Genomic DNA, 26,659 nt, shown 5'->3' with positions numbered 1-26,659 from the left:
TTTTTCAGGTGCTCTTGCAGAATTCTGCTTAGTTGAATTGCTAGTTGATTAGAATACAGGGTAAAATTATAGCAAATCATATAACTGGCTTTCATTTAAAGTGAATATAGCCTACCACTTGATGCCTTTTTTTATGCTATTTACAAATACAATAATTGCTTCTATCTCAAATTCAGACTTAAGCATCTTTTGAGTTCTTAAAAATGACCCAAATATGGGGTATAAAAAAGGCTAAAAACATTTGTCTCAAACTTTAAAACATTGATCTCAAACTTACTGTTTCATTATAAATCCATTTTTTTAATGTTATTTAATCCACAAGCACTGATTTTCCAATATTACTTTGGATAAACCAATGTTATGGCATTTTCTTCTTTGCACTGAGAAAATGTAGTAGGCTATTATTTTGTCAAAAACAGCACAGACAAAAACATAGTATTATTTTGTTGGAGATGACAGATAACTTGTACTTTAATTGAAAATTTGTCATTTTTAAGAGCTTAAAAAGTGCTTAAATTTGAATTTGTGGTAGAAGCAACTATTATAGCCTATTTGTAAATAACACAAAAAAAGGCATCTAGTGGTATGTTCACTTTATTGGTAAGTTTAGTTATATGAACTGTCATAATTTTTTGAAAATTGGCATTTTTAAGAGCTAAAAAATGCTTAAATATCAATTTAAGGTAAAAGTGATTATTAAATTTGTTAAGAGCATAAAAAAGACATCAAGTGGTATATTTACTTTATACAAAAGCCAGTTATATTGTTTGCTATAAATTTACTAATGATTAGAATACAGACCTTGCCCTGCTGCTCACAGGGCTCATGGACAAATATGCTTTGCTCTATAGGTAATGTTATCTGTACGCAAAATCCAATCCAATAATACCTCGCATCAAATGTTTGAATTTTTAGCCGGTTATTTATTTTCAGCCATCTGTTATTTGCTAGCGTTAACAGGCATTTGTTTGGACGGCAGAAACAGAATTGTTAGCTAATAGATATACTTCACTGTAAAATCTACAAGAATTTTCTCCGAAAGGTATTCAATTTATTGAAGATATTCTCTTACAATATTAGTTTTTAGTTGGACGGTAGAAATACTATTGTTGGGAAAAATTGTTGGGAGTCAAAAGAGAACGAAGAGCAATTATACTCCCACGCCCTTTTCCCATAAGCCCATCCGATGAAAATTTTGAGATTTCCTTTTTTCAAAATAGTTCAAGCACTAGATAGCACAGATGGGGTTTTATGTAAAAGCTAGCTGTATAGACATAAGAGGTTATTCATTTGATTGGAAATTGAAAGTTCTAGTTACCTTTTTAAGAGTCATCAAAAGTTATCGGCAGGCATATATTTACTCTCCACACCCCCTTCTCCCAAATGTCTCCAGTTACAATTAATGAGATAGTAATTTTGTTTGAAATAATCCAGTAATGAGATGACAAAAACTTTGGGGTCAACTTACCCCCTCCAAAACCAGAGGGGGGTTGTAGCTTATGACCTTGGGCCATATACGGTTCTTTTTCACCTTATCGGAGGTCAACTATCCCCCCTCCTTACGTTCTTTTTCCCGCAAATTCATCCAATAAAATTTCGAGATAGCTATTTTATTGACATCATTCCATCATCAAATAATAAAAATTCTGGGGTCGACTCTACCCCCAGAACCTATTAGCAAGTGGCAAGTCTTAGTTCCCTTTTTAAGAGTCAAAAGTGATCCAAGGGCAACTACACTCCCCCCACAAGCCCTAAGGCTATAAGAGTCCAAATTTTTTTCTAGAGACACTTCATAAGGAAAGGATGGTCGTATAAACTTCAAAGGAAGCTGTTTTGGTCAGAAATAGGAAAAAAGTGTCCTTTTTAGGAGTAAAAAATTATCGGAGGGCAAATAGCCCCCACGCCCTTTTTCTTCAAATTCATCCAATAAAAATTTTAACAAATTCAAAGATCTGATAACAAAAACTCACGGGTTGACACATACCTCCAGGGCCAAAGGTTAGGCGTTGTAAGTTATGCCTTGGAGCGATATAGTAACTAACTTACTAACAAAAACTCACCGCAGCACCAAGCCAACTGAGATCAACACAGCTACGTACCCTCTTCCTCATCCCAATTTATTTAAAGCCTCCCTCTTCACAACCTCCTGGTCATGTTAACTTCAGAGATAGCTCATTTGATTGGATATGAAAGTTACAGTTTCATTTTTAAGATTCAAAAGTGATCGGAGGGCATCTACCGTCCCCCCATACACTATCTTTTCCTTAAATGCATCTGAACATTTTCTTTGAAATAGTGCATCGTTCAGATAACAAAAATATCGGGATCAAAACATCCCACCTTCCACAAATCGGAGAGGCTAAGAGTTGTAGCTTATGCCCCAGGAGGGCATATAAGGTTTTATGGAAGAGGTGGTCGTATAAACTTTGGAGGGGACTCAAATGACTAGAAATTCAAAGTTCTTGCTTTCTTCTTAAGAGTCAAGGGTAAGTATCCCCCCACTAATCTTTTTGTCTTTAAACGTGTCAGATCAAATTTTCTTATAGCAATTTCTTCAGAATAGATGAAAAATAATGTAATAAAAACTCCAGGGGTAATCAGTCCCCCAAGGACCCGGGGCAAGTATTATTAGATAATGCCCCCAGGGCATATAAGGTTCTTATGGGAGGGATGGTAGCATAAACTTCGAAGGCGGCACATTTGATTGTAAATTGGAATTTTTATTGCATTTTCTACGTCAAAAGTGAACGGAAGGCAACGAAAACCCCCTGCAAGGCCCTTTTTTACTAAATGCTTTCAATCAACAGTTTGAGATTGCCATTTTGTAGAAAATAGTGTAAAGATAAAATAACAAGTTTTTACCGCTGAAATATTTTGGTCTAAAAGAGAGTAAGACATGATGGCATTTGATCGTGTTATATCTACTAACAAGAAAAGTATTGTGAGTGAAGGGCAGGGTTTCTCTATTTTCGTTCTCCTAAAGAAAGTATTTTCTTTTGTTCAACGAAGTGTTGCATTGAACATGCACCTAAGTTGCAACGTCATTGTTAGATCAGTTCTTGGAAATTATTGCAGCGTAGCTTTACTGCAGAGTATATATACAAGAAAACACCAGTTTTGAAGTTTCATTCAATTTCCATTACAAAATAGTTGTTAACTTTTGCATATTGCTGATGAAGACACTACAGGATTATCAGTTTCCTTAATCTTATACATTTAGAATATAAATTTCCTACTGCTACAAGTAGCTAGGAGATCGTCAACTACGTTTTAAGATAAAGTATTTTTTTTGTTTCTTTAGTTAAAATTTTCTTATAATTGTGTATGGGTTGAAAGTTTTTTTTTTCATTTTAAGTTCTAGCCTAATTTTATGACATCAATTTGTGATTTGGCTTATTGTCAGGCTTCAACGAAATCTGCTAATCAGAACCATTTATGACATGGTCAGGTATGCCACCGGCATAAAAAAAAAAAAAAAAAAAAAAAAAAAAAAAAAAAAAAAAAAAAAAAAAAAAAAAAAAAAAAAAAACTAGATTTGCCCGTTCCGGTGTACAATCTGTCGTGCATTTTTAAGATAATCGCTTTTTGTATTTCTTGAAAGCACCGTATTTTTTTTCTTGTTGGATACACATTTTGAGAAATCGGGGTTTTGTTGACAAACTATTTATCTTTTGTTTTCCAGCCAAAAAAACTTCCCTGCAGAAAAAGAAAGAAAATAAACAATTACACAATTTTAACAGACAGCAAAATGAAGCCATATGCTTAAATTTTTATGTAGTTCTTCCGTGAATTTTTTTGTAGAAGATTCCTTTAAGACTTTTACGGCAGCCTTCATTTCGTGCGTCATGACCGCAGCAAAACAGAGGTCTATAATAGAGTTAAATTGTACTATGATAATAAAATGATGATAATAATAGAAAAACATTGATAAATAAAATCTATAATAATGAAATTTAAATGATAAGGATCACAATAAAATCATTAAATTTTACTACCGCTGAAATAATTCTATCTGGTACAGGTTATTTCAGGAAAAGCCGACGCTTAAGGAAGAAACAGCATAAGCCAATGGCCAGTGCCCCAAAAATGGGGGAACAGTTGCTGCTTCTTGTTCTATCAGCTACTTGTGTTCAGTTTGTTCTTTGTCAACTGCAACCTCAGCAGCATCAGTTTCCTAATCCACAGCCTATTGCAGGACAACCTTCAACTATGCTGCCACAAGGCATGCCAAACATGGATCCAAACATGCTGCAAATGGGACAGCCAATGATACCTCCTCCTCAAGTCGTTCCTCAAATGCAGGATACTGCTGGTTCAGTTTCAAATGAAGACTCTGACCAAAATGGTCCTCCTGGTGTGGCTATGGAGTACAAAATCCATATAGAACCTGGAAAAGAAGAGTGTTTTTATCAATATGTTGAACCTGGTGCCACATTTTATGTCAGCTTTCAAGTAAGCTTTGTTTTGTAAAATCCCATAATTGGTGCTATTGAGAATGAAAAATGTTAATAGAACAATTCTTATATCATGATATGCCTATGCTGAAAAATTGTAGTCTAGTTAACACATTTTGAATACACTTCTGCTGTATTTTACCACCCCCTATTAAATAGTTAGTACAAGAATGAAGTTAATGTATGGCAATAATCCAACCTCTTTTTCTTTTCTTTTCTGTTCTGTTTTTTCTTTTTGTTACTAACAGGACACTGAAACATTATAGAGTTGTTTAAGACCTTGTTTAAAAGCTAATATTTATACCAAATTAGTTTTTAACTTTACATTATATTCTAAAAACTCAAGTCAAGGTAATAAGTTACCTCTTTGGGTCCCATGAAGGGGTCTGAACAGAATATGTCCCTTGAGTGATTATTGAATTTGAAAATAGTACAAGAGGAGAATCAAGAGGTAGCATATATTCACTTTCTATACCAGCAACAAGGTGGGGGCGATCCACCTGTAGAACATTGCTGGGTGGGTGGTATTGTGTTGCTACTTTCTTTGGGCAGATTTAGTCTGGACTGTAACTTCACTTTGAGAGTTCTACAAGGGAATGCCTTGGGCAACAAAGAAGTTGTATTGTTCATGGTGTTTATGGGCACACTATTGTGGCTTCTTTGTGTGTCCCCTGGGGATTTCTGATTCAGTTGGAAAGAAAAGGGTATTGCCTGCATCTGCATTGAAAAATTTCTTCATCATTATTACATCTCCACATTTAATCCTGCAGGTCAGAGTTGGCAGAACCCCTGCCAACTCTTTAAAGGTGTTTAAAGTTATTTGGGGGTTTAGTAGCTCTCCTTTGGACTATCTTCAATGCATGTTTGTCTGTTTTATAGTGGGGACAGGGAACTACTATCCAAAATTCAAGTTTTGGACATAATAATGCTATAAATAGCTTTTTTATAATTTTAGGTTTTTTAGTGGTTATAGTGCTTTTTATCAGTCCAAGTGTCATGTTGTTTAGTTCAGTTTAGGTTCATTTGTAAAGAGAGTCATGTTATTGGAAACTACAGCTGCTGCTGAATCATTAATGTACAGGCTGAACAGGGTAGATCCATGCTTTGGGCCTTACAGCATGTCACCAAGGACATGTACTTGATATGAGTTCACTTACATCCTGCTTTCATTGTTCAGGACTAGACTATATGTTCTTCCACTAAGAAAACAAATAAATTATTTTGGGATTAACTTTGTAGGCATTAAGTTTCTTAGTGAAATAGCAGTGCACAACTTTATCAAAAGTTTTTGCCAATTGGTCACTATGTTGTTAGAGTGAGTGAAGTTAGTCTGTATAGACTGGCGTTTTCTGAAGCCATGTTGTCCATCAACCAGCAAGTTTTTTTTTATTAGGTTGTCATTAATGGCATCATTGACTATCCCTTCCTTGTGTTGCAAGGGATGCATTTGGTGATTGATAACAATGTGGTTCCTGAGTTGGGAGATTCTGCAGAAATGGCTTGAGGGCTGGTTGCTTCAACTTCTCAGAGGCTTAGCAGGTTCTTAGGCAAGCTATTGATTAATCTCAATTCACCCTAATAGGTACAACCCAGTTGACAAATAGGCTGTAATTCTGGGGAACATATTTGATACCAGCTCATTTGAATTGATGATCAGAAAATCTGATCAACCTGGACACTTGGTTGACCTTGCAAATTCATAGGGTTTTCAAAATTTGCCATGAAGTGCAGTTCCTGACCAGTTAAAAAAAATGGTTAGATTGTGTATCTAGTGTAAATGCAGATCCTCTGTTGTTGAGGTTATGGGTAGTATTGTGGACACATGTGCCTGTTGCCATAGCGTTAGTTCTGCCACTCTTTGCAGTGATTTAGTTATCCAGTGACAGGGTTCTCTATTAGTGGAACATTTAAGCCATTAATTGAAGCAGGCTGGGATGTTCACTTTGGTTCACAGAAAAAGTGGCATTTCTTTCACACAACCAATTGTGCTGAAAAACTGAAAATTTATTGCATTAGTGAAGTAGTAGACCAGATTGGTTCCAAAATTCTTCATGTTCCACTTGCTTTATGAATTTTATTACGTCCTTATTCTCATCAAAACTATTATGCAATCCTGACCTGTAATGCTTCAAGACAATGATATTGGTAATTCTAGAGATTGGCATTGAATTCAATTAGTCCATTAGAACAACTTTAGCATGCATTTTGAAAAGCAATGTTCTATTCCACCCTGTGAGTGAGCTCTTATGCTGTTGGATTTTTAAACTTCTTTAAATTAAAAATTCATTGAGTTTCAATGTTGCTGTGTGAAAATTTGATTTTAATTTGTTGTTATCCTTTGTCTTTGTGTACAAGTTTTTACTTACTACACTTCTCTCTTCAACTGAAAGTGAATATTTGTCCAAATCTAGCACAAATAGCCAAATTATCTCAAAGCTGCTTATTCATCAGTTAAAAGAATCTTAAATGGGCAGGTAGCTCTCAAGGTGTACATATAGTTAAAGCAGGTAATGGGAAAGCTGGAACATGGAAGATTAGTAGCCTAAAACAGTCAAACTACAATGTAGCCATAATTCTCTGTTTGTTTTGGGGATTAGATTAGGGCAAAAGTAATATTACAGCTTCCTAATGCATTTGACAGCCATGTCGCCAATCAATATTGTTCTCTCAGAAAATCAAGTAGGACTTTTGTAGTTATAGTATAATGATCAATGAGTATCAAGCATGCAGTTGGGTATGCATGATATTTATAATACCACTAGCATTGGAGTGCACAACTCCATCAATAAAGCAACAACAGTAAGCTGTATACAGTATACTTTAGACTTTGAATATTATACTCCACTAGCAGCATTACAGCAAATATGATATAGCACTTTTGAAAAAATGGTACATATAAAATTTTGGAGTATGGTATTTATGGCTAGTAGCAATAGTAGTAGTAGACAAGTTTAATAGCAAAAACTTGGCAGCTATTGCTGATTTGCATTTCTTTACAACATATTTAAAATCAAACTACACTTGCAAATATAAATCAAGCTATAAACATTAACTCTTATTGTACATATTGACAAAAACCAGGATGGAAGAATTACCATATTGGTTTGTTCTTGCTTTAACAAAAACTAACATATCTTGCTTTCTTGTTCTTGATGGTAGAGGTTGATCAGGTAGAATGTCATGGTGCTGAGATTTAGAAAGCAAGAACTTTGTCCTACCACTGAATTAGTTTACATTTTTTAGCTGTAATTAAAAAAAACTATTGATATTTCTAACTGCAAGCTATACTAAGTTGCTACTAAGTTGCTACTGTTCTGCAAATTTTATGTATATACTAAGTATATACTAAGTATATACTTAGTATATACTTAGTATATATACTTAGTATATATAGTATATATATATATATATACTTATACTTAGTATAAGTATACTATATACTTATAGTATACCTATATACTTATATACTATACCTATACCTATACTAACTATATACTTATATATATATATATATACTTAGTATATATATACTAGTATATATACTTAGTATATACTAAGTTGCTACTGTTCTGCAAATTTTATGTATAAAATACTTTTTGCTCAAAGCAGAGCTGTTAAAACACAAGTTGTGCTGCTAAAGTGTTGGCAGCTTATGAAATTCTGCTACTAGCAGCTTTGGAGTTTTTTGCATACCTGGTAAAAACCTTGACACTTAACTGTTTAGGCTGCATGTTTAGCCTGAAGAAATTGTTTCCACAATTTTCTGTCTATTATTTTTAAAGGTATTGAAAGGTGGTGATGGTAAGGCTGGCTTTGCTGTAAGAAATCCAAGAGGAGAATTGGTTCACCCATACCAGTGGAAAATAGATTCTGATTACCAGGAAGTATCTATTAGTGGAGGGTACTATTCAGTCTGCATTGATAACCAATTTTCAAGATTTGCTGCCAAACTGGTGAATCTCTACATCACCACATTCAGGTAGAAAGGTGTTTCTTTTTTGTTTAAAATAAGAGTGAACCTGTAAAACTTGTCTTAAAATGAGGTTTCTTGTATAGACTGCAGTACAAAAGTATAGTTTAATTCATAAAAGGATCATTAATTTTTTTGGAAAGGTTTGAGGTCAGTTCATTTGATTTTTTAATGGACTAAGTTCTTTAGTGTTTCTTGAACTTCTTTTATGTCATCTTGTCTGCTTTTAACTCAAATGCTGAAATTTAGCCAGTTCTTATCAATTCAAATATACTCATTCTTGGAATTTAATGGGGGATTGAACTGGTTTAAAAAACTGTTGAATGAGAACAATGTATATGACAAAAACTGTTTTAAGAATGTAATAAGCTTAGAAGGCTCGTAAAAAAGAATTACAATGAATGTTTGAATTACTATACTATGTATTTCTAAGCCACATTATGGTTACACCCACCAATGATAACCTTTATGAATGGTTCATGTTTTTCTTTGGTTTTAATGTTGCACCTGCCCAAAAAAGCTGAAAATTCAAATAGCAAGGACTGTTTGGAAAGTCTATGTTGCTTTCCATCTGCCATGCCAAATGTCACGCTTGGCCGAGTCTTGTTTCATGTTTGGTGTGTACCATCAGTGAGCCTAAAGAAAAGCCTATGTTTACCTTGACTGTAGGTCGAGGCCTTTGGGCGCCATCTTGAGATAGAAGTGAAGATTTAGGGCTAATGTATCTATATACACATCAACACGAAAAAGTAAGATACATGAGTACAAAAATATAAGTTTATTATGGGTATTCACAGGTTACAGAGGTTCCAATCAATTAATGATACAGTCCTCAATTGACTGCAAATGAAAAATTTTCTATTACTTTATTTAAATGAATTTTGTATTCCTGTAGTGACTGCAAACATTATAGTTTTTTATTACTTAAGAAGCACAGTTTTGACAAAGCTGTGTCATGTACGGAATAATTTCTGTTGGTTTTTAGTTGCTCCTTTCTTTCATTTGATAAAACTTGTTTATTTTTTATATAATTCCTAACAATATTGTTTGTGAATCTTCTAAGATTTAAAATGTTTTCCGAGACTTTTTGTGTGTGGATTTTGTGAGCAAAATAATAAAAATTTGGAGATCAAAAAATAAAACTTTCATATATCGTCATTTAGGAATGATCTTTTGATAGCTTTTCTGTTTTACAGTTTCATATTGCATTTTCGTGCTTCTTTTGAAGTTGCAACACTTTTTGAAAACTTGGTTTACATTGCCAATCCCCTAGCTTGAATTTGCCCCCCCCCGCTCTTCTGAAATATATTTCTACAAACATGCCTGACTAGGGTTGATGTAATTTAGCAATCCTAGCCTAGGAAGAAATAATGGTATGCTCTGCTATAAAACTAGACTCAATAGAATTAAAGAAGTCAAAAGTAGAGTTAACATTAATTATCCATTAAATAACAAGCCATCTATATTAAGAAAATATAAACATTCAAAATGGCACAGTTGAGTTATCTAATGCTATTTACAATTAACAATACAGCTAAAGTTGCAACTTGAACTTAATCTCTGGGCTCATAATTGTCAGACCCATATTTTTCCTTTTCTAGTAAGAAACAAGTCAAGGAATCTGAAACCGAAATTTCATTTTCAAGTAATGATGAAAAAATTCAGAAAGATGCTACATCGATTTTAAGGTGTTCAAATTGATGTATATTTTTGTTTAAATCAGATCTACAGTAACGTTAGAACTCGTATATCTTCGCCATTATTGACAATATTTCAAATACTTTTGACTAACTTGATAGACAACCCCATGGTAAACGGTGATAACACTGTGGCAAATAACCTTGAAGAGGGTGTTTCAACAAAGATAGTTGGCCTGTTAAGACAACACTATGACAACACCCAGAGTAATATATAATGTTGGGCGGTATTGGATGTCTATATTGATATATCGCGAAATATCGATATCAAATATCGAAACATCAATATCGATAACGAAAACGATATTAAATCGGCTTTTTCTGGTATCTACTGGTGAACGTCCGGCAGAAAAGATCCAACATAGAAAATTATTTTGCAAATGGTAGAGAAAAAGAATAATCTATTCAGTATTCTGACTTGTATATGCTAATACATAGCATGCATAGCTGTATCCAAAAGATGACATAGCCCATTCTCGAACTACCTTTAGTGAGGTTGGGCTCTCAAATGTTGCTGATAACCTCCAAAAGGCTTAGATAAATAAAATACCTCCTAGGCTTATAGACCTTGTTCAGATTACAATCGTCAAAATTGCCACATGCCTCAATCCGTGTTTCTAGAAACTCTATATTATCCTGATGATCTTCTCCAATTTGAGAGTAAGAAAGCAAAAGACATAGATTTGGGCTCTCTGAAATCCGTATCCATAGATGCAATTGCTGTGACAATCCCTGTAATTCAGCTACTATAGAATCAAGCTTATTTGTGAAGATCACAAGACGAAGTTTCAGTAGCCAAAGTCAGGCAAGCTTCATCAGCAGCTGTATCAGTCACGGCTCTCTAGATTTTCAATAGGGAGTCTTTAGTGCCAAGAAAAACTAATCCATTCAAATCATGAAAGTTTTGTAATATGGGTCTAAGAAATACCTGTACAAGATTGTCATAAAATAATATCCATGCCGCCACTAATATCCTTTCTAAGAGTGGATTCCAAGCCTGATTAGTTAATAAAACAGTTCGTGGTAACAAATTTTGAGTAAGATGCAGCTCGGCCAAATATCAACAGAAACTCTAAAAAAAGGGAACTTTTATAACAATATATACGTCAAATGAATTGGCTTTTTATGCCGACTCCAGATACAAAAAGATTCATCAAATTTCAGGTACCCATGAAAAGCTACGAGCCTGAGGAAATTTGTATGATTCTTTTGAAAGGTCGGGCACGTCCCTAAAAAGTCAATGCATCCTAATAAAAATCACACCATCACATTCGGCATATTGCCGAATATGTGGCATATTGCCACATTATGCAAAAATGGGAAGTTTTGTAATTTTTGCCAGAAGAAAGATCACGGATGCGTGTTTTTTTGTTCTTTTTTTTCGTTTTCTTTGGGAGAGGGCTTGATCAAACGGAAATTACAGTTATAATTCCCCATTTCATGACCACACGATTGGAGGGGAGCTAGATTCCCCCTCCCTCCCATGCTCCTTTTTTTCCAAAGTCATCCGATCAAAATTTTGAGATAGCCATTTGATCAGCATAGTTGTAAGGTCTAGTATTATGCCTCTTAGGATGACATGACTCCGAAAATCTCTGGAGAAAAGGTTGTAAGTTATGAAATTTGTATAGTGTTTGCATATAGTATTTGATATTGGGAAGTAAACAGATATTTTGGGGGAGAGTGATTTTATTTGGGGGGAAGCTTCTGCGGAGGGGGGGGGGGGTTCCAGGTCAAGAATTTCCCGCGATGAAGGAATTTTCTGGGAAGAACTTTTAAAAGGAAACTATACACGGGGACTGGGAATTTACAAGAATTCTTTTACGAAATTATTTTATTTAATTTTCTTTCTCTTTGTCAATACAATTTTACACGTGGAGATATTCTGGTAAAATTGCCCAGGGAAAATTTTCAAAGGAGTTGAGATTGTATGGGGGATTTTTCAAAGGGGGATTTTTTTCATGGGAGGAGAATTTTTACACTGGGGATTCTTCCACGGAAGGGATTTTCTGCAGGAGAGATTTTCCATGGGGGAATTCTTCGTGGGAGAAACTTCCCATTGAGACACTGGGAGGGGACAATTTCTAGGAAAAATTTTCCACGGAAGGAGGATTTCCAGAATTATTTGAAAAACGATTTGAAATTAACAGCAAAACAAGTCTTTTTCAAATGAAAGTATGCTTAAAATAATTTTCAATGTAGAATTGTCCATAAGAAGTTTTTTGGGGAAATTTCAGTAGGAATGGAACTGTCTAGGGATGGGAGATCTTACGCGGAAAGAACTTCCAAGGAGGAATTTTCTTGGGGGGGGATTATTCATGGAGCGAAAAGGCGGATTTTCTGGCATTAATATAAAAACAATCAGAAATTAAATAAAGAAAAACAATTTTTTCAACTAAAAGTAAGGATCAATATTAAAACTTAAAACGAACAGAAGTTATCCCTTATATGAGGGCAAATCCCCCTCCTCAATACTTTGCTCTTTATGCTAATTTTAACTTTTTGTCCCAATCATTTAAAAACTCCAGAAAGACAAGAGCATAGAGTAAGGACATTATTAAAATACAAAAAGAAACTTTGGCGTGAAGAGCAAGGTGTTGAGGATGGGGATATCTCCCTTATATACGGAACAATTTTTGTTCTTTTAAGTCTTAGTGTTGCTCCTTACTTTCAGTTGAAGAATCAAAACGATTTTTAATTTAACCACTGAAAGGCTGAAACAATTCTCTGGGAAAAATATAGACATGTTGCTAATTTGAATAGCCAAAAAATAAGTAGTAGCTTATTTTACTTTACCCTCAGCCCAAGTAATTCAAATCGGGGTTTTTGTAATATTCGTTCATGTACTAGAAGTTTTTTTGTATTTTATTCAAAATTTGGAAAAATATTGTGCGACATACACCTTAATTACAAATTTTGTCATTGAATTTTGCCAAAAACCAAAGTTAATCTGAGCATAAAGCCTGGTCAGAAATATCGAAATCGGTGTATCGAATATCGAATGTCGAAAGCAGAAATATCGATATATGGTTTAATTAAATTATTGTCCTACACTAGTAATATACAAATATATGGTGAGCTTACATAACTATTTGAAATAGCCTATGGCTTTTGCTATGGATGTCTGCCATTGCCAATTCTTTTTGTTTATGTTATTGATGAAAAACTCGTCGAAAGAAGATGAGGGTGTAGCCATCTCAACATAAGAAACTGTTGCTGACATTGAATATACTGACAATGGTACTTGGCTTGAAGACTCCACTCAAAAACACTGCTAGCAAGATAGAATTTGTGATTGGTATCCCCGAGACAAAGTTTTTCTTAACCAAAGAGAAGACTCAATGGAGAACCTGTTGAGAGGGTGGAAGAATTCGAATATCTGGGGCAATTTTAAATGCTGAAGATGGAGCTTGTAGTTAGTTCAAGACAGGATCAGCAAAGCTTGGCCTGCCTTTGTCACCTGGGTAAACTGCTCGGTAAATGGACTAGAAGAAAAATCAACTTCCTGTCGAAACTTGGGATCTAGTCAGTATGCGTGGGTAAAAATTTGTTACATGGCTGTGAGACCTGGTTCCTCTATGTAGAGGAGGAGCGTCATCTTAACACTTCGACTGAAAATGCCTACAGCATATTTGCAACATAAGGATGTCGCGAAGAATCAGCAACCAACAGATAACGAAAATGTGTGGACTAAAACTTGGCGTTTCCACGTCGATAAAGAAAAGATGTCCTAAATGGCTAGATCACGTAATAAGGTGCCAGAAGAGATCCTGACACGTCAGGCACTTCTGGGAGTCTCTTCTTCTTCATGGAAGAAAAATATGGTGGCTAGATGTCTTCTTGGAAAAAACGTCGCCAAAAAGTATGTCGAACTGTTTGGGGGTTTCTGGAAGCAGAGTCGTAGGCGGAACTAGGTGCGATCGGAATTTGTTCGACTATACACAGAACCCAATGGAACAACTTGGTTCAGCAGACTTTTGACACCGAGTTGGGCTGAAAAGCATGTATCTCATCTTAAGTTAGTAAGCAAGTTATATACACCAATGTTTGAGAAAGCCTTTGATCTTGATCATTGAAATACTCATGTAAACAGATGTTTTATTTAATTATTTTTTTTTTAAGCGGGGAAGACGTTATTTGTGCCCATCTGGCAGAAAACACCTGTATGTTCTCAAATTAAATTCTGGCATTAGTCCATTACTTTCTCTCCATAGGCTACCATTGATGAAGAGCAATCATGAAGGTAAAATCACAAAAATAAAACTTATACGTTTCCTTGCCTAAGAAAAATTGTGAACTGGTTTTGTTGAAGGTTTTCAATTTCATTTTCTAACGATTTGTATCTCTGTCTAGTAATATATAACGGTTGATTAGTTAAAGAAACGCTGTTTCAGTAACAAAAATAACTCAAATTTTTAGACTTAGTTTTTCATAAAAAAAACTACTGCCTGGAAAAAGTTAAGTGTTAGAGTTTCTTCAGACTACGTAGAATAAGAATTTGTGCTGGATTAAGATAGAAAATGATTTAGGTTTAAAGATTGAAGAAGCCCATTAGTTGCATTTTTACTAGAGACTCCTTTGTCTTATATGCCTGGCAGAACTGCAGGTTTGGATGTGTTCTAGTGCATCTTTTGAAAGATTTTCAGGGTAAAATTTTCATTTTTGTTCAGTTCTGATATCCTAAATCTGAAGTATAAAACAAAATAAAAGATTTGACGAGTTCGAAAAATTGAATTTTTAAGCAAAATGTACAACTTTGACTAATAGTAAACGAAACTCTAAAAAAAATTTTTGATATTGATAATTGATATTGATAATAATATTGGTAATTAATGCATCAAAAGAATCGGCTTTTTATGCTGATACCAAATATATAAAATTCATTAAGTATAAAGCTATGCATCAAAAGCTAAGAAACTGAAAAAATTTGTATAATTTCCGGAAAAAAGTGGGAACACCCCCAAAAAGGCAAATGAGGTTGAAAAAAAATCGCTCATTTTAATGAAAATAAAAATTTCTACTACGCTTTTTAAGTGTCCAAAAAGATTGTGCCACTGAAAGGTGGCGTTTTCTGCCTTTTTGTGGCACCAAGCTACGAGTCTACTCCAAAGAGGGCTAGTTTCCTATCAATTGAAAATTCTTTGATAGAGAATTGATTCAAAAGTATCAAGAGACTATATATTGAGCACCCTAGTTGCAAAAGAAATAATGTCACACGGTGCCCCATTAGTTCCCGAACACTCACGTAGTCCATCCAAGATACACGGTTAATATAGACATTTATCTTAGTGCTTGGTTGAACTAGGTTGTTTCCCATAATTTTTCATAAAACCGTGTTCAGTGATATATGATTGTGCGTCAGCTTCAACGAAGTGGGCGCTGTGGGTCACTTTGTTGGGCGGGATGGCGGTGCTAAATCTATAAAAGGGTGTATTTAAAGGCCCAAATTATATAAGATCTTTATGAGTTTTGCATAAAGACAGAAATATATGATCTGTCATATATTTATCCTTTAAAATATAGGATGAATGTCAAAAGTAGCGTGAGCTTGGGGTTGGGGGGACTAATCTCTAATCTTCCTTTATGTAGACTAATCCTGAATAAACGTGCTATGGTTACCTTTTTAATAGTTTTTCTTATTACTAATAGTTACCTTTTTATTGCAGAAAAATGTTTCTGACGTTCATTATAAAGCTTTATTTACATAAATCAATTTGCTTGATATTTCATACAATTATATAAGGTGTCACTATATTATATGTAATATATGTGACATATGGTTCTATGTAAGTGTCATCAGCTATTATGTAGGAAAAATTTTGAGTCATTTTGTAGGCAGGAGAGGGGAAAGATACATCAACAAGTACATTTTAATGGCTAGATTCTCTATCTCTCATTGAGCCTTCAAATAAATGTAAAGTAAATTTTGGGAATGAAAAGGGATTTGAAATTGTTATCTAATCGCTCTTGATTCCAGGAATATTTTTGGTACACGTTTGTTATTTACGCTGGAGATAATAGCCCACCTCCCATTGCAACAGTATTTTCTGTGAAGCATGAAAATTATATTCACATGCCTACCAGCGCAGATGTAGAAAGAGGGAGGAGGGTGGGTATCTTGAGTCTAGCCATAAAATTCTTTGGAGGGAGGGAGGGTCGACAAGTGCTACCAGAAGCTTTGTTTTCAGCGAATTAAAATGGTAATGTTTCTCATTTCCTCTTTACTTACACTCCTTAATCTCTTCTTGTTTACTAGGGGACCTCGTCCTCAAACTGGCGTCCATAAGGAACATTTCTATAAAAACAGGTTTGCTCTGTCTTGTGAAGCTGCCTTTAAAACCGTGGAAACCATGACCCAGTAAACTATTTTTTATATTCAGCCCTCACTCTCCTAAAAAATGTTCGAAGGGGCACATTTTTTTCCAGGGATGAATAGTCTTCTCGGAGCATTTCTTTACGAGTGTAAGCTTATCTAATTCTGTCCTTATCATGTTAACAGTCATTGCTAAAATTTCGTTATATGTAAAATGAATACTTTTGTACTTCATACAAATTTTTCGGAAGTTAGAGATTCTAGAAATCCTCCACTGGTTGGACCCCGTATTGTTAGCCAACGCTACTAAACTTGAATGTAAAAAAAGGAAGCTGAAAAATTTTCAATTTCCCCATATGCAACAATAAAATGCATTATTCAAGCCGATTCTGACTTTGAAAAATGTATTAATTTTAAAGCTACTCATTAAAAACTATTAGCATCCCAAATTTTGTTTTATTTTTTTGAATAGAAGTTACAATTCCACATAAACCGATGTTTTCTTAATGGGAATTATGCAATTAAGTTCGCCATGAATGAGCGACCAAGGGCGCTTTTGGCGCAGAATGAAATTAGCCTTTATTGCATTTAGAGTACCACTGGGTATGCTAAGTAAAACAAACAGAAATGAAATACTGAAAGAAGTTTTCTCAAGTGAGAGTAAATAGTGACATAAAACTAAAAACGAACCGAAATTATTCCATATCTGATGGGTGATCGTCCTCCTCAACCCTCGCTCTTTACGCTTAAGATTCATAGTGCTTTAAAAATACTTCTCATTCTCAAACGGCGCTTGTGTTTGATCAGTTGTTCTTACAGAATTCTTAGGGGGTTAGCCCCCCTCATATACGGCCATTTAACCAAACACTTGGAAAACAATAGGTTCTATGACTATCTACCTTAGTTCTTCTGCCCTAGGAATGACGCATGGACGAATAATTGATAGACATATCTATTAACAAATGAACTAACATCATTTTATATAATCCTAATAAGGGGGCTAATGCCAGATGCCTCTCACTCAATTGGACTATCTGTCTTGGCTTTTTCTACAATTAGCCATGACTTGATGCCCACAACTATTCGATTTTAATTCAAAATCAACGGTTAGGAGGGTAACCCCCCTCATATAATAATTCTGTTTGTTTTAATTTGTATGTTGCTCTCCACTTCCATTTGTGATTTTTTTTTAAATTTAATTTTCTCTTAGATTAGCAAAATGGAACAATGTATGCTATTGAATGGCTAGTATGCTGGTATCATGTATTTTGCCTAAATTCGAAGTTTTTCTAAAACTTCGAAATTTCGAAGTTAATCTAAATTTCGAAGTTTTTCAGCCAAGCATTCTTTTCTTTCCAGGTATGATGATTCATGTTTTGGTCTAAAAGACTAATAAAGTGGCCTTTTCAGTAATAAAGTTTCTTATGTTCGGTTATCTATCTTTGATATTAATTTGATTTCAAGTACACTTCAGCTCATTTTTTTACAGCTTCTGATCCTTTTAGACTATAATTAATTTCTATGTATATCTATATTTTTAAAATTCTTAGTAAAGTCTTTTTTTTGAGTAATTAGGCTACCCGGGTTGCAGCGATGTTTAGCAACCTAGTAAGAGACGATCACGTCCAATATTAAGAAATGTAATTAACTATAATTCCTAGAAATACAGTCAGATCAAAACAAGAAGCATACTATTGAAACCGCCTTGTATGAAACCTCTATATAGGAAACTTACCGTCTCTTGGGTTGAACGACAAGGGAAATATTTTGGCTTGAAAATTAAGAAAAGTGGCTGCAACCACAATATTCTGTATATGCGTTATCTTTTTTTCGTTTTTTTCTTTTCCTCAGATAGCGGGGCACTGGAACATCGTAGAGAGCTGTTTAATAGCTCATTTTAAAGGTAATTGATGGGGTTAAAAACCTTCTGTAATTAAAAAAAATAATTTTTTGAAAAATAAAAACTGCATTTTTGCAGTAAAAATAACAACTGCATTTTTCTATAGTACTGTAATAGCTTGTGTTACACGAATTTGTCATATCTACGTCCTTTTGCAATTAAAAAAACCTTTAAAGTAAAATCAATATTTTCACGAAATGATTTAGGGCTGGATCTGGAAAGCTGGTAAAGTAGGCTTTTTACTTACAAAGTTGGTTGTGTTTGGCTGTTTATGCAATATTTAGCATTCAGTCCTTAGGAAACACCTCCTTTGTTTGTTTGTTACTATGTCTTATTTGTAATTTATTTTCACTGAAATTTGTAAACTCTTTGTCTGAACCTTCTATTCTCATAGGTATGATCAGTGGGAGAAATATGCTGATGAGTTGAAGGAAGCCGAAATTAGTGTTTCTAGTTTTATTGTAAGTATCTCTTCAAGTATCGTTTTGTGATAATTGTTTTACTTTCTTTTATGATTATGTTGATGTAGATTACGTTGTAAAATATGTATGCTCCCTTTAAAGTAAGATTAAGGTAGGCCTCATGAACTACTTTTTTTGTGATGATTTTTTACTTTCTTTTGTGGTTATGTTGATAAAGATTACGTTGTAAACTATGTATGCTCACTTTATGAGCATACATCTGCCTTCAGAGTGGACTAAGGAATTAAGGATGATTAAGGTTGATGTTTTTTACTTTCTTTTATGGTTATGTTGATATAGATTACGTTGTAAATTATGTATGCTCACTTTAAGGTAGGATTAAGGTAGGCCTCATGAACTACTTTTTTGTCATTTTTTTTACTTTCTTGTGTGGTTTTGTTGATATAGATTACGTTGTAAACTATATATGCTCACTTTAATTAAGGATTAAGGTAGGCCTCATGAACTGCTTTTAGAATGTTCACACGATAAAACTTAAATTGATTGCTTCGTTTTTGACAATTGCTCAGCCATCGAATGATAGGTACACGTCTTGTCTTCAATCAAGGGTTCGTCCAGGGACTGCTGGGTTTATTTGTCAATAGATCCAGGCTGGCAGAGCGCGGTTGTGCAAGAAGACTTTGGGGTAGCTGAATTAGCTTGAAGCGCAGCTGGTTGTCAGTGTTCGCATCTTCCTCAAGAAAGACGACAACTGGGGCTCCATGTTTCAAACAACTTTTGAAAGAAAAAGCCCTTTGAAGTGTATATTGCAAAGAAGCGTGCTGTTTGTACCCAAGGAGGCTCTCAGAAATGCATTTGAGAGGAGGAGAACTAAGACCCAGAAAAACACGTCATGGGGAGGAGGATAAACTTCAGAATTGTCCTCTGGTGCAGTTTAGACACACCAAATACGAGCTTTGTTTTTTTTTTCAACCCCTGGTTGGCTATTAAGGAAAGCGAATGATCATAAAAAGTAGCTTTTATTACCAAAAGTGGTAATAATCTGGATTACAGTCTGCATTATTAAGTGGAGATCTAACGTTCATACCCAAACCTTCTTTTCGTAGCTGTCTTGAAACAAGTTCGTCTAGTATTCTCTATATACCACGGCATTTAAATACGCTCCTTTGCAACACAGAAACTTGACGTCTTCAGAATATATAATCTGGATTACATCTCTAACTACTAACCTTGCCAATTGAAGTATTTATTTCTCTGAATAAGCTATGTCATATCTTCTTTAGGAAACGTCAATGTGTTCAAGGATTTGAAATGAATTGTGACGATTTTTTTGGCTATCATCTTCCCTTAGAAACTGTTGCTTCCAAAGTAACTATAATCTCGATGCCAGTAGACAACATGACATTATGTTTAAAAATATAAAACAGTAGACTCGAATAAATTCTCTATGGAAGGTAGTTGTTCTTGGAAAGAAAAAAGCGTATTTCTTTGTGGAGTATGTAGCTGGGAACAACAATTACTGAAGATTCTTTCTATAAAATGTTGTGATGGCTACGCAAAGCTAATCAAAATAGCTGAAATGGCCGTCCTCATAGTACTCTTGTAACCGAAAGGCTCTTTCAGTTATTTAAATGGGTTGTTTTAGATATTGACAATGTCCTGACTTAGTACCGATTTATTTCTATCTTTTTCCTGAATTCTAAATGGTTACTTGGAGAAATCTGGGGAAGGTAAGCAGGAAGGGTGTGTGAAAGCACAGGATGGTTGGCCCTCAACCCCCCATTTGGTTATTACTTTGACAATAAAATCACTTTTCAACCATCTTTCTTTTATGGCTAATTTGAGGTTGAAAGCAAATAATTTTAGCATGTACAAAGGAAGAAGAAAAAGAACAAAACATTGATAAATAGAGGGGATGGGCTTGGCACAGGTCATTTTTCTCTTAGATTTCCTTTACAAGAGTAAGTTTCTTTTACAAGAGTGAATATTCAAGGTTTCCTTCTGTCAAACGAAAATAGAACTATGTGATCATCAATATAATTTTTCTTAGATTTTGTTTTCTCGACTTCTTTGTATTCAATATTGATAATCGTTGTATACGTCCAATATCTAAGATGACTTTACTAAGGGGGTATTATTGGCTAGGAAACATAAGTTTGACAACCTTTATTTCCTGCAGAAGTGTATACGTTCTTATATTTTTAAAAATATAAGTATTATTGCATCTACTAAAGAGAGCCTTCCTTCCCTCTTTAAGTATTCTCTAAATACTTCTGAGTATCAAAAATAGATACCTCACACTACCTGCAATGTAAGATATTTAAGGATAAAATTACAGATAAAATGGATTAGAAAAGGAGAACGACTTGCTTATATTGACTTTACGCAAATGAATTGTCCCAAAACAATTATACTCTGCAATAACGCTGTTTTGTCTGCTTGTGCTGTTTTCGTTTTTCGGTGTTGCTGCCTTCTATGTCATTGAACAACAATATCGTTATGTGTTTTTGTTTTCCTAGAAAAGTTGATCTTACCCCTTCTCTCTCCGCCTAGAATTATACCAGCTTACTCCTCTATAGCATCAAAGCCATCAAATTAGAGAATAGAAATAATATGGAACGAATTAGGCTTTCTTAGAACTAGAACTTTCTTAGATTAAAGCCAAAATACCAGGTGATAAATGAAGCCAGAATGGAAAAAAGGTTCTTGTTTTAGCCATTATTGCATGCATCGAGGTAAGTAAGACAGAGTAAGTCAACGTTTTTCTCACTCCGTTCCTTAGTTACCACTGAGGAAGAGGCAAATAAAAGAAAGAGTAGTAGTTAAGTAGTTCGTATCTATAATATTTTTGAGCAGCCTGAACAGTTATTAAGATATATGAGGATTTATAGCAGTGATTACTACTGTTTGGCAAATCTTTTTAATGTCATTATCTTTTTCTGTGAAAATGTCAAAATTGTGAGGAACAGGTAGTGAAAAGCGAAACTTGTACTACTGATTAGAAAATGGCACTGGGCGGTTTGTTTCGATACATGTGGTGTGTGTCCTCTCTTTGTCACTTTTTGGATGAATTCTGTAGGATTTTGAAAAATGTTTTTGACTGATCGAGCCATATTTTTTACTGATCAAGCCATTTTTGTATTATAGGTGTGTATTGAAGTGTTCAGGTATCATTTCCTCTTTATGTTAACTGGTTGTCATGAAAGACCTTGATAAGTTCCATACCTGTTTTAAAAGTTCCAAAATGATGCTTTCAGCTTCTCATAACTAAAGAGTTGAAAGCTTTGAAGGGGGCTTCTTAAATGTCTTTCACTTTGTTTTAATTTAGAGGTAAGATGCATATTATTAAGCTATCGCACTATCAAATCCATCCAGCATATTTAACAAAATAACCCTCGGTTTTGGAGATACTGTTATCTAAACTATGCTTAATTCGTATTTTGTCTGGAAGGCTCCATTGCCTGTAAAAGTAGGGAGCATGAAAATGTTAATTGAAGAATAATTTGAAAACTACAAAGAGAGGAAAAAGCTGTAGAAAACTGTGAAGCCTGAAAGAAAAGACTATGGTGGGAAACTTAATTTAGTACTTAGATCTTTCTGTGTCTTCTGAAGTGCTTAGGGCATCCAAGAAGAGTCGCTATTTACCCCCCTCAGTGCAGCTGTCCAAATGTCTTCCCGATAGGGTGAAGTGAGGGATTGAGGTGTTGTACTGATAGCTACGTTTTAGTGCGTTTTCTGGATGTTACCTTTTCTGGAGCTTCAAGACTGCCACTGAAGAACTACTACTGCTAACAACTCAATGCAATACCAAGCCCCTCGATTCCAACACAGCTGCGTACACTCTTCTTCCATCCCGATCTATTCAAAGCCTCCTTCTTTATACCCTCCCAGGAAGTTTTCATTTCCCTTAAATCTTTCCTGACGACTTCCTCCCACCCCAAACGCAACCTGCGTTTCGTTGAGCCTTAGACGGTTGGCCAACAAGGACAATCTTTGGCAATCTTTCATCCTTCATCCGCAGAACGTGCCCTAGCTATCTCAATCTTTCTCTCATTATAGCTCTAAAAAATGGGATTGAACCGCACTTTTTGCTCAGCCTACTGTTTGAGATACGGTCAGTCAGCAGGGTACCCAAAACAATCTATATGCAGTCTCTCTGGAAAAGTTCTAGGGCTTGAATACAGTTCGACAATTTTAACAACTTTACAATTTCAACTTGTTTCTGTATGGTTATATTTGCATCAAACATCATCTGAGGGGGGGGGGGGCAATTACGGCGTTTTTGCTAGCAAACATCGTATCGTGGTCCTATTGTTGGCTTTGCTTATGACAGAAAATGTTAACTTTTCAACAGAAGGTTTTCCTACTAGTCATTAATATAAATAATTCATTGCAAAAATATATTAAATTTGCGTAAAAACCTCAAATTAAAGGCTAACAGTATAAATATGGCTGTTATTTTAGTTTATTAAAGCTCAAAAATTAATTTTTTTTTTGAAAAATACAACCCTAAAATTTTGCAAGCCTATCAACCTTGGAGTGAATGAGCATGGATTTGCAATTAAAGTTAGTATTTTAAGCCGAAAAATTAGTTAAAGGTTCGTTAAATAAAAAAAGCTTTATAAGGATTTAGTAATAGAGTTTACAGAAGGAGATTTTACTTTCAGGAAAGTAAAGCCGAAGTTAAGACTTTAAATAGATTAGGTTGGAGGAGGAGCGTGCGTAGCTGTGTTGGCCTCAGGCGGCTTGGTGCTGCAGTGAGTTATTAGTAGTAGTAGTAGTAGTATATATATATATATATATATATATATATATATATATATATATATATATATATATATATTATTTATTAGTGTTAATAGTCAAATTGACTGTGATCTCAGGACCTAACTTATAAATCCAAGCTATTGGCTATCTTGGATTTGGTACGTTTTGGACTGTCAAGGTTGACGCATTTTCTTTCGGTTGTTTATTGTTATTGACATGATGTAGTCTTAGAGCATATCGAACTCTAGTTTATCAGATTCGGAAGGAGTGGCCTCAAGACGTCCCATGAGGATGGATGTCATTTGACAGAGTGAGAAGAGATGATAGAGTTTTCATTCCAAATGGCCATACTGCATAACATGCTTCTCGTGGAGTTAGTGTAGGTTCTCGGTTCCTGGGGATATTCAGTTCCAAGCAGAGTACAGGCGGGCCAATATCGCTTACACCGCCGTCTGCGAAGCTAAGTGGCAGTATAAGCGCATATCTGCATGTCGCACAATCCTGAAAATTAAATTTTCTCTTTTCTTCAACTTGCCTATGCTTGATTTCCACTAGATTATACATTTTTGTACTTATTTAAAAAGCCCATATTGCTACAGTGTCATCAATAAAAACAATAAAAGGTTGTTTCTTTGGAATTTCAAAAGTTTGAAAATTGCCGTATATATATATATATATATATATATATATATATATATATATATATATATAGTTTTAAAATTCTTTTAATTTAATTTTGTCGAGTAACATTGATTTTGTTTGTTCACATTCTGAAGTCTTACTTTTTCCATGCTGTCTTTGAAAAAATAGAACCTCTGTATTGCCATTTATATCTTCGTGTCACAAATTGAAAAATATTTTATTTTATATGGAAGGACGTGTCAATTTTAATCCTATTGGGCTGGGGGAGGGGGGATCGTATAATATTATTATGCGGGGCTAAGTAGAAAAATTCTAGCAATAATATGTGACACTTGTGCGTTTGTTTCCACTGGAATAAGTAACTATGTGTTAATGCTTTGATTTTAATTTATTATAATTTGTTTTATTCCTTTTTTTCTTTATTTACTAATCTTGGCTAATTGTCTCCATTCCAGGAAACTTTGTCGCATGTTGACAAAAGAATTCAGGAGATGTTTCAGTTTACCCAGAATAGGCGAAGTGGCGAAGCTAGAGATTTCAATCTTTTGCGTGACAACAATGGATACGTTCAAATGTGGTCAATTGCCCAATGCGTGGCCATTGTGGCATCAGCTACGCTGCAAGTTTATTTTGTTCGCAAACTTTTCGATACAAAAAATATTACCGGAAAAAGTATGTTCCGATAGTTGATTTTGAAGCATAATTTAAAGACAAGAAGTATTTTTAATGAATGGAGCAAAAATCTCCATGACCTGACTATGGTTATTTCCTCTTTTAACTTTGCATATTTAAATCCAAATATCTTAATTTAAGACTAATACAATTAGTCTTAAATATAATTAATTGTATTAGTCTAATACAATTAGAAGATTATTGCATAACTTAGATATGAATATACTTTATATTAAGCCTTATCTTTGTTAAGTATAAACATGATTTATGCCTTTTTTGGAAGAAGTATTGTTTTTTGTCCATTTCAAAATTGAGTTGAGTCAATATTCGTCTTTTTTATGTAATTGTTTGCCTTTCAAAATAAGTTTCCCGAATCGTAGTTTCAAGGATAGTATCAAATATTTACAGTTTAAATAAATGCGTTATTTACTTGTTTCATTTTTAATTGTTCCTAAGCTTCTCTATTAGATTTTTTGGAAAACCTCTCATTAAAGAATTGGTGTGATTCTAGAAGAAGCTGAAGTCGTATTTTGAGGCTTCGGCCTCTGCTAGCCTCTTTCTAATTTTTGTGGTTCTTCTCCTGTTTTTTTTTTAAAGTTCTCCCTTTTTTGGAAGCTTCATTTAATTTGTTATGAGTACTGATAGATTTGCAACAGTTGTATTAGTCGTATCAAATTTAAAATGTTTTGACAGTCTAAGTACCAAGGATATCAAAATAAAACACCCCCTCCCCCTTGCTCCCCCAGAAACCGTATTAGGCTTGTTCATACCTGAAAACTGTGATTTATATACTATGTTTTCAAAATAGATGTTTTTGAGGTCCTATTTTTTTTTATCATGCTGCCAAGTTGAACCGTTGAAAAAAAAAAACTAATTCAAACTTCGCCCAAAGATACCTAGAGCTTCAAAAGTAAGCTCAACCTTCTTAAACTGTTTTGTGTCGTATTTTTTTAGCTTGTTTTTTTTTCTGATTATTTACCTACATTTCTTTTTTTTTCAATTTGACGACCACTACTACCAAAAACTGTTTAACGTCTCAGTAAAGTGTTTTTCAATGAAAATGAAACTTCCGATTTTTACTAATTTTCCAAGATGTATACGGTTGTGTAAATTTCCCCTTAGCCAGTTCAAAAAATCAGACTCCATTTTTATTGTCCTTGGTACTTTAATGCATTGAGTTCTTTGTCGCTCGAACCTTCCGTCTTAATATCTTTTTTGCCAAATTTAGCTGTGATTGGCATTCATAAAAAAAAAAATGATCTGTTTGCATTTCATTGAAATACTGATTCTATCGTCGAAGCTGCTCACCTCTGCCTGAATGTCTTGTTATTAATTCAAGTTTATTGAAAAATTAATCTATTTAAAAAAAGTTGGCATTCCATTATTTCTGTGTTGCTTTATTTTGTTTTAACTATCTGGTGGTTTGTTATAGGTGACTGTGATGGAATATATTTTAGAAATAAAGTTTTTAATTTTTTATTTTGTTTTCTTTTTATTATATGTGCAAGCCCTTAGACTTTCTGATGGGTCGTAAGAAATTGACTTCCTATGAGTAAGAAGTGTCAGTAGCTTGATAGGTTTTGGAACCTCCTCGCATGGTTTTGGTTTTATATCTATCTACAAGGGAAATTGATAATTTTTATCCAATTGTCAAAAAACATATGCCACCTTTGTCTCTCTTGGCTTTGTCTTGGCTTTACTCTAATCAGCCATGTCTCTCAGGTTTTTCATCATTCAGAGATCAACAGACAAAAATTGTTATTTTCTTTCTTTTTGGTGAAGCTATATATGGAAAATATTAACATTCTCTGCTTTGCTAGAT

At 34.3% G+C, this 26,659-nt stretch overlaps 1 protein-coding gene across 1 annotated transcript; it reads left to right on the top strand.

Annotated features, from left to right (window-relative positions):
* Window positions 1–3,942: 3,942 nt before the first annotated feature.
* Window positions 3,943–26,316, top strand: LOC136041479 (transmembrane emp24 domain-containing protein B-like). Its single transcript, XM_065726172.1, has 4 exons — window positions 3,943–4,452; window positions 8,237–8,433; window positions 18,729–18,795; window positions 24,621–26,316. The coding sequence occupies exons 1-4, from the start codon at window positions 3,958–3,960 to the stop codon at window positions 24,849–24,851; spliced, it is 990 nt and encodes a 329-aa protein (XP_065582244.1). The 5' UTR covers window positions 3,943–3,957; the 3' UTR covers window positions 24,852–26,316.
* The last annotated feature ends 343 nt before the right edge of the window (window positions 26,317–26,659 follow it).

The sequence above is a fragment of the Artemia franciscana genome, unplaced genomic scaffold (assembly GCF_032884065.1).
Source record: "Artemia franciscana unplaced genomic scaffold, ASM3288406v1 PGA_scaffold_23, whole genome shotgun sequence".
NCBI lineage: Eukaryota > Metazoa > Arthropoda > Branchiopoda > Anostraca > Artemiidae > Artemia > Artemia franciscana.
This window is presented reverse-complemented; position numbering and strand designations above follow the sequence as displayed.